The 12,839-nt window shown below is 37.8% G+C and overlaps 1 protein-coding gene across 3 annotated transcripts in view; it reads left to right on the top strand.

The window, feature by feature from the left end:
• Window positions 1–12,256, top strand: part of LOC115215687 (leucine-rich repeat-containing protein 15-like) — a 92,276-nt gene extending 80,020 nt beyond the window's left edge. For all 3 annotated transcript variants that reach the window (XM_036506173.1, XM_029784963.2, XM_029784962.2), the window contains one exon: window positions 9,726–12,256. In XM_036506173.1, the coding sequence (XP_036362066.1) occupies window positions 9,726–10,865 (1,140 nt within the window). In that variant the 3' untranslated portion in view covers window positions 10,866–12,256. The remainder of the gene's footprint in view (window positions 1–9,725) is intronic.
• Window positions 12,257–12,839: the final 583 nt, after the last annotated feature.

Genomic DNA, 12,839 nt, shown 5'->3' with positions numbered 1-12,839 from the left:
AAACTTGAGTTTACTTAGAAATCATTTCCCCCCAGATCTTCTCCAAGTCACGTGTGTTTCATTTGACACTTGAGAGCCAAAACAAATGACTCATTTTACTCGTCTTTCATTCGTTATTTTTTTTTTGCTTTTTGTTATGGTTTTTGTTTTTAGCAAGTTACGAAGGTATTTCTTTTCTATTTCACTTGTTTTTCTCTCCTTTCTCACTTGTCCTTTATTATAGTTTCTCCTTTCCTTCATACATTCTCTTTATCTTTCTCTCTGTATCTTTTTTTTTATCTGACTCTCTTACTCTCTTTCTCTCTTTGTCTTTCATTATATCTCCCACCTCTCTTATCTTGATATCTGTTTCGTTTTCTGTTTTATTATTTTTCTTAGCATTTTCTTTTCAAAGGATGAAATTACTTAGTCGTTCTGTAAGACATTTGTATATTTCTGGTATTTATTTTATAAATCAGGGTTTCCAACCTACTCATTCTTCCCGTATAACGTTTTCAAAATTGAAATCCGTGAAATCCAGGTTTACTGACATATCTCCTACATCAAATATTTAAGATTTCATTAACAAACGTTAACCCTTTTGGTACCAACCCGACTGAAACCGCCTCGGGCTCTACAGTACAAATGTCTTGTTTAAAAAAGTTCTGAATTAAAATCTTCCACAAAACCTTAGACACAATTTATGTTCCTAACACTAACTTAATGATAACTAAGTTATTTCACTAAATTCTTTGTTGTATTTAAAATTAATTGAAAGAAACACAGAGCATCTCAACAGAAATACAATAACGAAAAAGTTAAAGTGGCCATTACCAAGCTTGATGGAGTTCGACCTTATATATATATATCTCATTAAAATTTCTGTCTCATACATATACAGTATATATATTCAAAATGGAATTTATTTGCCTCAGTCGTTAAAATGTAAAATCAAATTTAAATCCTATCTTTTTAGCGATAACTAAATATGCATCTTAATGACCTGTAGGGACGCGGCATTTCGTTATATAACCATAATATATACAAAGTATATCAAACGCTTTTATAAGTCAATACCGTGTTCTATTGTGTTAGTAGTGCTCTTACATTACTTGTTAAAGTTATTTCTGCTGATTTTCTATAGAAATTAAAACCAACACCGATTTTGTTTCCGACGTTTCGTATCCGAGACGCCTAATGTAAACAGCAATGAGATCGAAAATGAAAAATGGAGAATCTCTACAAAATTTCTTTAGAAGATTTGTAAAGATAACCTTAACAAATAAAAACCATTTTACCATTTACTGCCAGGTCTCCACTTTGAGAATACCTTACGCCTTCCACCCCACTAGTACGGAAAGCCCTTGAAAAAAGGGTTGAAAAACCCTTGCAAAAAGTCTTGAGTACTGACAAAAAGATTATTAAAAAATATGACTTATTTTTGTAATTCCACGGTGCAGGCCTTCTCTAAATTTGATTCTTCAAATTAGTCTATTTCATACGAAAAGGTTCTGCATCGCTGATCTTGATTATGTCAATTTTTCTCTCTTCATGTTCCAAAGGCAGGACTGTAGGACGTAGCTCCATTCCAAAATCCGAAGGTTCATGAGTTTTCTTGAGAAATATAAAGATACAGCCGGGGTTTCCCGTTGACTTCTGTCAGTTTATTTTGTAAAGAGTTTACTCTGGTAAAACGGGGGAATTGGTTTGCCTGGCCCCAGGGCATAGTGACACACTGATGGCTTTGTGTGACGTGACAAGTGTCCAGCTTCCCCTGAGTACAGTATGCTTCAAGCCGCCGGAACAGATGCTCCAGCTTGACGCATACCTGGGCCCTTGACAGGAACTCCCGACCCGGGACCAAAGCGGACCTGGAAGCAGTGGGAACTAATTGGTAACTCCATACTCTCTTAAACTCCTGAACTCTCCAGCTGAGCTCTCACCATTGGATACAGTTTAATGTCTTGCCTCGCACGCGCTCTTACACACTCATACACATATATATTCGTGCAGGCACACACACACACACACACACACCATATATATACACATATGTGTGTGCATATATATATATATAAATGCGCAGGCATAGCTGTGTGGTAAGAAGTTTGCTTCTCAACTACATGGTTCCTGGTTCAGTTCCACTGCGTGGAACCTTGGGCAAGTGTCTTCTATTATAGCCTCGGGACAATCAAGCCATTTTACGTTGTCGAGCGGTTATTGTTTACATCTCGTTCAGAGATTTATTATTGCTTGCAGACAGTTTTTCGAAATCAGTGACAGAAATATAGATATTTGCAAACAGGTCCCCCCATCGAAAAACCAGTGATTGCCGTACGTTGACAAGACGAAACTGCAGTCCGTGCGTATCACTTAGGTTTACGAGAGAGGGATGACCTCCCTTTGCAAATACCATAAGGGCACGGAAAGTGTGCCTAAAGCCAGCTGGAAACGATGATCTCCTGGGGCTAAAAGCTACAGTAACATCCACCCTTAGTGGTTAGCCATATTGAGATGGCTAGTATACTTTATATATATATATCATTAGGTGTGACATACCTCTTCTGCGCACTCAGTGAGTAAAATATTTCTTTCATCGTTAATTCGTCACTCTTTTCCAACTCTCTTTTCTAGCGAGCGGTGTTAGTGGTGTTGATGTTGGTTGCGTTGGTGATAGAAGTTGCAGTGATAGTTATGGTGATTGTGGTGGTGGTTGCAATGGTGTTGGTGAAGCTGGTGGTAGTGGTGTTATTTTATCCACTGAACACTACAGAAACCGGATATAAGCTATTATTCTACCAATCCTCACAATGTTTCAAATAGCAACCATATCTTCCTAAAAACATGATGGAAAAAAAGGGGAGGAGACACACGTAGCAGATAATGTTACTTTAGACAATTTATGTATCAAGATAAGAACAAAAAGTAAAATGGGACTCCGTCAGCAACGACGACAAGGGTTCCAGTTGGTCGGAACAACCTGCTCGTGAAATTAACGTGCAAGTGGCTGCGTACTCCACAGACACGCATGCCCTTAATGCAGTCCCCATGGAGATTCAGCGTGACGCGGAATGCGACAAGGCTGGTCCTTCGAATTACAACTACTGCTTATTTTTGCCAGCTGAGTGAACAGGAGCAACGTGAAATAAAGTGTCTTGCTCAAGGATACAACGCGCTACCAGGAATCAAATTCTGCCAGGAATGTGCGTGGTGATGGTGGTGGTCGTGGTAGCGAGCCTCATTTCATCGAAAGAGATGGAACACCTTTGGAAGATTTCGTTTTTCTATCGGGGTATGTAAATATATGTACACTTGCGTCGGAAATTAATTAGTACTTCTCAAATTTCTACATTTTCTTACATTTTCTTAATTTAATTAACTTATTATCAGAAATGAACTCGTTTTTAATCAAAAATTTATTAAGACATATCCCAGCACACCACATAATTGTTATTAATCGTGAAATTTAGTCAATATCTTGTTGCTCCTCCTTTGACAGCAATGACAGCTGCTACGCGGGTCGGCATGCTGTCTATGAGTGCCTGCAGGTACTGTGCAGGGATGGCCCCTCATGCAGCAAGAAGTGCCCCAAACAGCTCGTGTCGGTTCCTGTATTGCTGCACATTCAAATCCCTACCCAATCGACTCCAGAGGTTCTCAATAGGGTTCAGGTCAGGTGACTGGCCAGCACGTACTCCTCGCCACCAAAGAGGTATCCCGTACTATCTCAACGTACTTTGCTGCGTTGATGTTGCCTTCGACGGCATAGAGCCGCCCAACACCACTGTAGCTGAACGCCCCTCACACCATCAGACCACCCCCACCATGCTTCATGGTGAGCAAATCAAGGGTGCTAATTTATTTCTGACGGTAGTGTATGTGCCTACAAACGTGTATGTGTGTGTGTGTGTGTTGTTAATGTGTAGATGTACGGCATATACGTACTTGTTCGTGATGCTCGTCAGTATATGTGGTCCTGTGAACAGATCTAATTTTTACAAGTACTAACAAATCTACGATGGAGGCATAAAACGAGGGAGGGAAGTCATAACAGCAATATATGTATTGAGAAATGCGTGAATGGACTTTGATAGAATACTGGGTGATGATCTTAGGGAAATCCCATTATTGTTGGTGATACAGCAGTCTATTGCAGCTATAGGACTTGTGTTTGCAACTAAGGGACATGCGATCATGAATCACTCCCGAACTGAAATAGGTTCCCAGCTTCTGTATCACGAATAGTTATGTGGACCACTCTTAACGAAATCTAGGGTTTCCTTCGACCACTACATAAAAAGTATTAAGGAAACAAATGTTATTTAGATATACTTTTATTTTAGTTGTTTACACTTTTTTACGCTTGTTTATATTCTTATACATTCAAAGTTCACAACTTTCCTTATTTAAATAATGAAACGTATTCTTTTCAATATTTACATTATTTACATTTGACGGATATTTGTCCTCATCTTGTTTATTGTTAACACAACGTTTCGGCTGATATACCCTCCAGCCTTCATCGAGTGTCTTGGGGAAATTTCCAACCTGAGTTCTCATTCCTAAGGTATTTTTCCATGTTGTTGTTGTTATTATTATTATTAATTATTATTATTATTATTATTATTATTATTATGTTTTTTCCTTCTTTCTTCAAATTTTCTTCCGTTTCTCGCCGAGTGTTTTCCATACACCTAGGACAGAGAAGGGCATTGTATGCATTCCCAGATTACACGCGCAAATTCACAGATAAAATATGTATTTAAAAATTTTTAAATAAATAAATTCATGGATGGATGTTATCTTCACAGCGATAGTGCTCTTCTCAGTACATGAGCCGTTCCAGTTAATACGATTTTTTGCACTTCCTGTAGGGATGGTAAGCCTGGAATAATTTTCAAATAGGTTTCAGTACCCTTTTTTTTATCATTCCTAGAGATCCTACAATCACTGGTACTGTAGTCGCCTTGAGATGCCACATTTTTTCAATTTCTATTAGCAGGTCTTTATATTTACTAATCTTGTCAAATTCTTTCGCCGCTATATTGTGATCACAGGGAATACTCATGTCAATTAATAAACACATCCTTTTTGTCTGATCTTTTATAATAGTATCCGGTTTATTAGCTTTTATAGTCCTGTCGGTCTGCTCGGGGAAGTCCCATAGAATCGACACATTTTCTCCCTCAGTCACAGCTTCAGGATGATGTTTATACCATTTGTCAGCGGATTTGATTTTATAATGCCGACATATTGTCCAATGTAAATACTGGCCGACTCTGTCATGTCTTGCTTTATATTCTGCAGGTGCTAAGACTCTACACCCTGAGATTAAGTGGTCTATCGTTTCAATCTCATCGTAACAGAATTGGCATTTTAGGTCAGCTCCATTTTTCATCACATTGGCTTGGTAGTTCCAGGTTAATAAGCTTTGGTCTTGAGCAGCTAATATGAAACCTTCAGTCTCTGCTTTTAGCCCTGAACTTCGTAACCATTGGTGCGTGTGTGTCTGGTCGACATCAGCTTATTTGCTACCGGCCACATACTTGCCATGGAGAGGTTTCTGTTCCCATCTGCTAGCTAAATTTTCATGTGCTTTTGTCTTTGCAATTAATTTTATTTTCTTTGCAGCTGCAGTTGGCGTATTTCCTTCAGCCTGCTCAATCAGCAGCGAATTTTTTGCTTTGAGAATAGAGTGAAGTTTTTTAGGTCTTTCATGTTTTTCAACAAGTTTTAGCATCCAATCGTTTTTGTATGTAAGTTCAAGCTGGATCAACCCTCAACCTCCCTGAGCTCTGGGAAGGTAAAGGCGATCCACGTCTGCCTTTGGATGGTGCATCTTATTACAAGTCAGTAGCTTTCGGATTTTTCTGTCAATTTTCATTATGTCACTGGTATTCCAGTTAAGCACATTGAAGCTATATAGAACAACTGGTACTGCTAAGGAATTTATGGCTAAAACCATATTATATGCATTCAGCTCAGACTTCAGGACTGCTCGAACTCGTCTATAACATTCTCTTTCATACTTGCATGCTGGATATCAGAGCATTCATTTATTCCTACGTATTTATAAGTTTGTTCCTGCTCAAGTTCCTTTATTACTATTTCGACATCTAATTCGATTGAACTAGACTTTACCAATTTCCCTTTCTTAAAAGTGGCTTTGGCACACTTTTCAAGGCCAAACTCCATCCCGATATCATCACTGAATCCTTTCACAGTATATAATAATCCTTCAAGCTCTTCATCATCTTTGCCATATAACTTTAAGTCGTCCATATAAAATAGATGGCTTATTTTCCTGTTGTCAATTTTGTAGCCATATCCTGTTCTATTCAGTTCACTTGACAGTGGTATTAGTGCTATGCAGAAAATTAGTGGTGAAAGTGAGTCACCTTGGAAAATTCCACAGTTTATGTTAATGTTGTTTGGGTGCAATACGCCATTAGAATGACATAATTGGAGCTTCGTGTTCCATAGTGACATATTATACTTTAAAAAATCTGAAATCACAGGAAAAATTTTGAAAATGTTCAGCGATTTCAGAATCCACGAATGTAGTATGCTGTCAAAGGCTTTTTTATAATCAATCCATGAAGAGCTGAGATTTCTGCGCTTGTTATGGCAGTTCTCAAGGATCATGCGGTTAATTAGGAGCTGATCTTTGCATCCGTATGAGCCTCGTCTGCATCCTTTTTGTTCAGTGGGAAAAAGGTTATCCCTTCCATAAACGTATATGTTTTCTCTACCAGAATAGATGTCAAAATCTTATAGGTAGTAGATAAACATGTTATAGGCCGGTAGTTTTTTGGGTCTTTCGTTTTGTTGTTTTGGGGGAGGAGGTAAGCCATCCAATGTGGTGTTTTTTCCGGGTCTTTCATAATACTATTAAATAGTATTACTAACATTTTGTGTGTGGACGAGAGTGATTAGAGCCAGAAATTTGGTACTCTATCAATACCAGGGGATTTCCACTTATGAGCCTTCGTTAGTGCCCTCCTTAGGTCGGCGATTGAGATGTCTTCCCATACCTGTTCTTGTAAGTTTATTATTGTTATTATCATTATTATTATTATCATTATCATTATCATTATTATTATTATTATTATTATTATTATTATTATTATCATCATCATCATCATAATCATCATATGCCCACGGGCATATGGCGTAGTGGTTAAGAGCGCGGGCTACTAACCCCAAGATTCCGAGTTCGATTCCAAGCAGTGACCTGAATTATAATAATAATACTAATATTGAAAAATACCTTAGGAATGAGAACCTAGGTTCGAAATTTCCCCAAAATACCTGATGAGGGCTGGAGGGTATCTCAGCCGAAACGTTGTGTTAACAACAAACAAGATGAGGTCAAATATCCGTCAAATGTAAATAATGCAAATAATTCCTCATCTCTTAAATATAGAACTGAACATATTCCTTTCGATAATATCAACATGATTACAAAACTTCTTTGTAGACGGTATATTCTGTTAGGTCGATACTGATTCTCAGATTACTGGAGTCCGCTGCTCTACACATAACAACGTATAACTGGACGTGTATAAACATCGGAGTGAGTAAAAATACACCTACACGATCTAAAGTCTGGCCCTGTGCCTTGTTTGCTGTGAATGCGCGAGTGGAATCTTTAGGGTTGCAAAAAATCAAACTAAGGCTTACCTCTCACTGTTCTGTGCAAATAATGTCCGGATGTTCTGGTACCATGTGTTATTTTGATTGACAAAACTGAGATGTAAACAACAGCTGCTTCGATTAGCTGTTTCGAATCCTGCTTGAGACTGACACACTTCAATAACCACTAAATAATCACACACACTATATATAAACACACACTTTTTCCATTTTATTTTCGTTATTAACCGTCCTCGCGACCCAGTTCGTATGTACGATGGGGCCACGAATTATACGATGAAAATCCAGAGTTACTCGCGGTCGGTGAAATTTTAATAAAAATGCGAAGGTGGTTTTATCAGTTCAGAAATCGATCTCCACGAAATAGTTATACTTCCTGGCCTTTAATGCTAAAAACCTTCCTCACGAGCGTCTTGGTAATACAAAACGCAATATCCACCAAATAATCATACTTTTTCACATTTTTTTTTTTTGCTAAAAACCTTCCTGATTACCTCCTTCGTAATCCCGAAAGACATTGTGACCATTGGTCTCGCCGTTTGACCGTGAAGAGGGAACAGACCGTGAAGAGGGAACAGACAGACAGACAGACAGACGGATAGACGCGCGCGCACACATACGCCCCCCCACACACACAATCATAAATCCCATTTGCATATACGGACATTTATATGTTTGGACATTCATTATAATTTAGGATATTTAAATGGATCTACATTTTAGAACCATGTCAATGAACACACACAAGTTCACTTGCACACACACACACACGCTCTTTTCTCTCTGTCTCTCTGACCAACACACATACTTATACACACACATGTACACATACACACAGATAGAATGAGCAAGAGTTAGATAAATATTAGAACGCGCGATGATTATATAAACCAGCCGCAAGATCGTTCCTCAGTAAAGTTTTGTCCAAACAAATTTCGATATAATCCTAATCTGAAATGTATTTGCAGAAAATTTCATTTAAAAATATCCATTTCGAAGAGAGGGGTTAGTTGAGGACATCGACCCCAGTAATTATTTATCGGCCCAGAAAAGATGAGAGACAGAGTCGATCTCAGCGCATTTGAACCCAGAACGCACAAAGCCGGAAGAAATGCCGCTATGCATTTTGTTCGGCAAGCTTGTCAGCAATCCTGTCAGTTCACCGCTCTTTCTTGCTTTTAGAAGCTCGTTAGTAAATGCGAACTGTTCTAGTTTGTGAAAACTTGGGACATCCTCTTAGCGTTGCACTTCTGACCCTGTAACAGATGTGCTCAGTTTCGACAGAGACGCCACCACGCTTATTTTTGTTTCCCTTCATGTTGCTTGACCTACACTTTCACAAGCCATTTCTGGTTGGGCGGTGGCAGAGGTGGTGGTCAGTACATATTCTTCAAACCCACCCATTTATTGACCGCCAAGTCCTAATCGCGGACCTCTTTTCAAATTATGCTAATCACTGACAAGGCACATCTGTTGCAAGAACAAAGCTATAAATTTTCCATTCTGTGCACGTCCGCGTTTGCATGAATTCATAATGAAATTTAGGTACAAGGCCAACAGGTTTGAGGAGGGGCTTTCATTAAAACCATTGACCCCAGTACATGACTGTTACTTTATTTTTTCGACTCTGGATGATGAAGTTGACCGACTACGAAAAGAGAAAGCAAAGTTGATTCAGAACGGAAGAAATGCTGCAAGGAATTTTGTCCGACTCTTTATCCACTCTGCCAACTCACTGCCTTACCGTATGCCGCAACGATAATACAAACATTTCACTTTATGTGTTGGCCTTCCAAGGTCATAAATATTGGGAAATTGTTTTTCCTTTCAGTTTCTGCTTTCTGGTCGAATGATTTAAGTGTTAGCCTACGTTTCTGAGCTCCCGTCATCATTTACGTTCGTATTATATCTATATATTTACGAATGCTTTATATTTTTCTCTTTTCTCTTTCTCTTTTTGTATATACATGTATGTTTTTATACATGTTGTGAATGCATGTATAATATTTAAGGACATTAATATTTATTTCAATAAGATAATGTATGTTTCTTAATTATTTCACCAAAATCTTTGCTTTTATCTTTTGTAGGTGAAAGTCAACAAAATGGGTTACTTGAAGAGTGTCCTGTTCTGGCTACAACTGATGTTGATAAGCGGTACAGGATCTTTGCCCGTCGAATACTGTCCAAAATCATGCGTTTGCAAATCTGGATATACATCTTGCTCCCGACTGAATGCCTTTCCACTTGATCTGCCTTCCATATCCAAGTCAGTCTTACTGACTGAAATGTCAATAGAGGAAATCCCAGCAAATGCCCTGCTTCGGTTTCCGGATCTAACTTTGTTAAGGATCGAAAACAGTGATATACATGTAATCCGGAGCGATGCTTTTAAGAACATCTCTAATTTGGAGGAATTGTCGTTTTCTGTTTGTAATATCGACCGAATAGAAACGAACGCTTTCAACCATTTATGGAACCAGACTGTGATCCAGTTCCATAATGTGACTATTAAAACTATAAAAAAACATGCATTTAGCAACATATTTAATCTCAGAGAATGGACTATATTCGAATCAACCATTCATGATTTCCAGACGGAAGCTATTCATCAAGTATCCAATGTCTATACGTTCTCCATTTATTCTAATCAGATCGGTCGCTTAGGAACGGCCATCTTTTCTTCCGTAACCAACGTCAGACATGTTGATTTTTTCATGAACGACATCACCGACATCGGTTGCAATGTGTTCGATTTTTCGACCAATGAGTTCTCCAACTTTGAGTTTTATGGTAACACATTCACATGCGGCTGCAACCTGTTCGGTTTATCGAAAGGAAAGAAAGCCATATATTATACTTCGTCGTCGTCTTCTACTAAACGAGACTCACCTGTTAACAATAATAAGATGCTTTCAAGGAGAGTCGATTCAGCGGCGTATAACAGCATCTCTCTTGACAAATGGTCATTTGACGAACTTCTTTACCGAAACTGGTGTGTTTTCAAAGATTTAAAGCAGAAAATATCTTTGGAAAATTACCGCTCTTCGGATGAGGTGATTTGCCAGGACAGCCCTTGTTTCTCATCCAAGGGATTAAAAAAAAATATTGACATTTATAGATTGAACAATCGGGAGCCTTCCATACCTGTGGTTAGGAGCGGAAGTGTGATATTATATGGTATTAGCACGTGTTTTACTTGGTCCTTATTGTTGACATTTGCTTGTTAAAGAAACAATTTACTACTTCGGTTTAATGTCACATCTGCCGTGCTTAAGAGTCCAGTCCTTAACCTCTACATATGTTCTTTCTTATTGAATTTTGTTCTTTAAAAAAACAAAACAATTTTCTCACATAACCCCCCACCTTTCCTTTCCCCACATCGTTACAACGCTTGTAGAAAAGAAAGCTGTAACCCTGTTAGCACTAACAAATTCTTATAACTCCTTTGTATAACGAAAGCTTTACTCACTCACTCATTCTCTCCCTCTCTCTCTCTCTCCCTTCTCTCTCTCTCTCCCTCTCACTCACTCTTACCCGCTGTTCTATCTATCCGACTGGATAGTTTGTTGTGAAAAGCGTCACATCCGGCATCCATTACACTTTTAATTTATATAATGAATACCGTGTAAATAGCATTGTGAATACGACGAACTTCACAACTGTGAATCTGCTCACGCGTGCGCGTGCGCGTTGTGGTTACCTTCAATGTAAAGGTTTACAGATTTGTTTCTGCTTAAACACTGAATGTTTATGTTACCTGTTTGACCGTCTTTCAGTAATTAACTAAATGAGATAATATTGAATGACTGCCAACAGACGCTTCCCAGAATGTTTCCAGCGGAAACAGTTGATGGGGAAACTATGAAAGATGAAACATTTTTTGGTTTTGTTAATAATTTAGTTTACAAAAATACAAAACAAATAAAAATAACATACATTTATAAATTATTAACATCTAGTTTCAGAAGAGATGTTAAAATACTTTTCGAAGCAAGAATTAGCAACTTTACATTTGTATAAAATGTTTCTAATTATTGCTGAGTACAGCGCAACGCGAAACCCCGTATGCGTGTGCGTGTGTTTACATTATTAAACTGCTTCAAATACAAAATTTAAATTTTGTTTTCCTCGTACAACGCTTTTGCACATCAGCAAAAAGATTTGTCACGGAAAGAGTCGAATTTTTGTTTTGATATTGTCGAGTTATATCGAAGGAACGCTAAAGATTTTATGGCATTTGTAAACATACTCTGGCAGGGTGTTGCGAGTCGTTTAGGGAGTGGAGGAGCATGTGACACTGGAGAATAGAAGTGACTGAGAAATATCGATGTCTGTCGCCCTCTTTCACTTCGGACGCGATTTCGTTTCGCCTAGTTTTGAGAGAATACTGTTTTTTTTTTATTAACACGATACCTCTTTAAAGAAGTCTCCCTTAGATGAAATACTGCAGCTTTGAGGTGTTTGCTTACACATATACCTTGTTTCTGATATTGGCCATGTTGGACCGTTAGCTCCTACACGCATTTTTTTCTCTCCTTGTTTCTTTTCTGTGTATCTTTCTGTCGAAGAGCGTAGGCTCGAAACGTAAAAAACTTGTTTTATTTCTATTCCTGAGCGCCATACTAATACAATTGTTTGTTTGTACTCCACCTGCCTTCGTCTTTTGTTTATTTTCGTAAACCTTCCCGTTATATATATATATATATATATATATATATATATATAATAGTAAGATATTTATAATTAGCAATGTCTTCCAGTTGCTGTTTACATATTAAGCCAACAACCTATTGATACAACAAACAGGTACATCCAATAGGTTAACGAACTTTCAGCCGGCAAACGATGTTGATGGCGAAACAACATATCCAGTTTATTCGATAGGAATCTGATCATCTCTATATTTCTTTCATTTTATTCTTTCTTTATTCAAGGACTCTTATTTATTTATTTATTTATTTATTTATTTATTTATCTATTTATTATTAAATTTTTTCACGTGAAAAAAATATATAACACTTATCTTCAAAATAACTGAGAATATTTGATATTTGAAAACGCATTTCTTTTGCAGACGGATTCTCCTTAAAATATTATTTCATTGAAAATGTGTGATGGGAGAAAGTTGCTGATGGCTGTGCTGTGAGGGTTTCACACAAGCAAATGTGAGGTGTTGTGTTAGGCTGTACCCAAACTGTTCA

The sequence above is a fragment of the Octopus sinensis genome, linkage group LG9 (genome assembly GCF_006345805.1).
Source record: "Octopus sinensis linkage group LG9, ASM634580v1, whole genome shotgun sequence".
In the NCBI taxonomy this organism is placed as follows: domain Eukaryota; kingdom Metazoa; phylum Mollusca; class Cephalopoda; order Octopoda; family Octopodidae; genus Octopus; species Octopus sinensis.
This window is presented reverse-complemented; position numbering and strand designations above follow the sequence as displayed.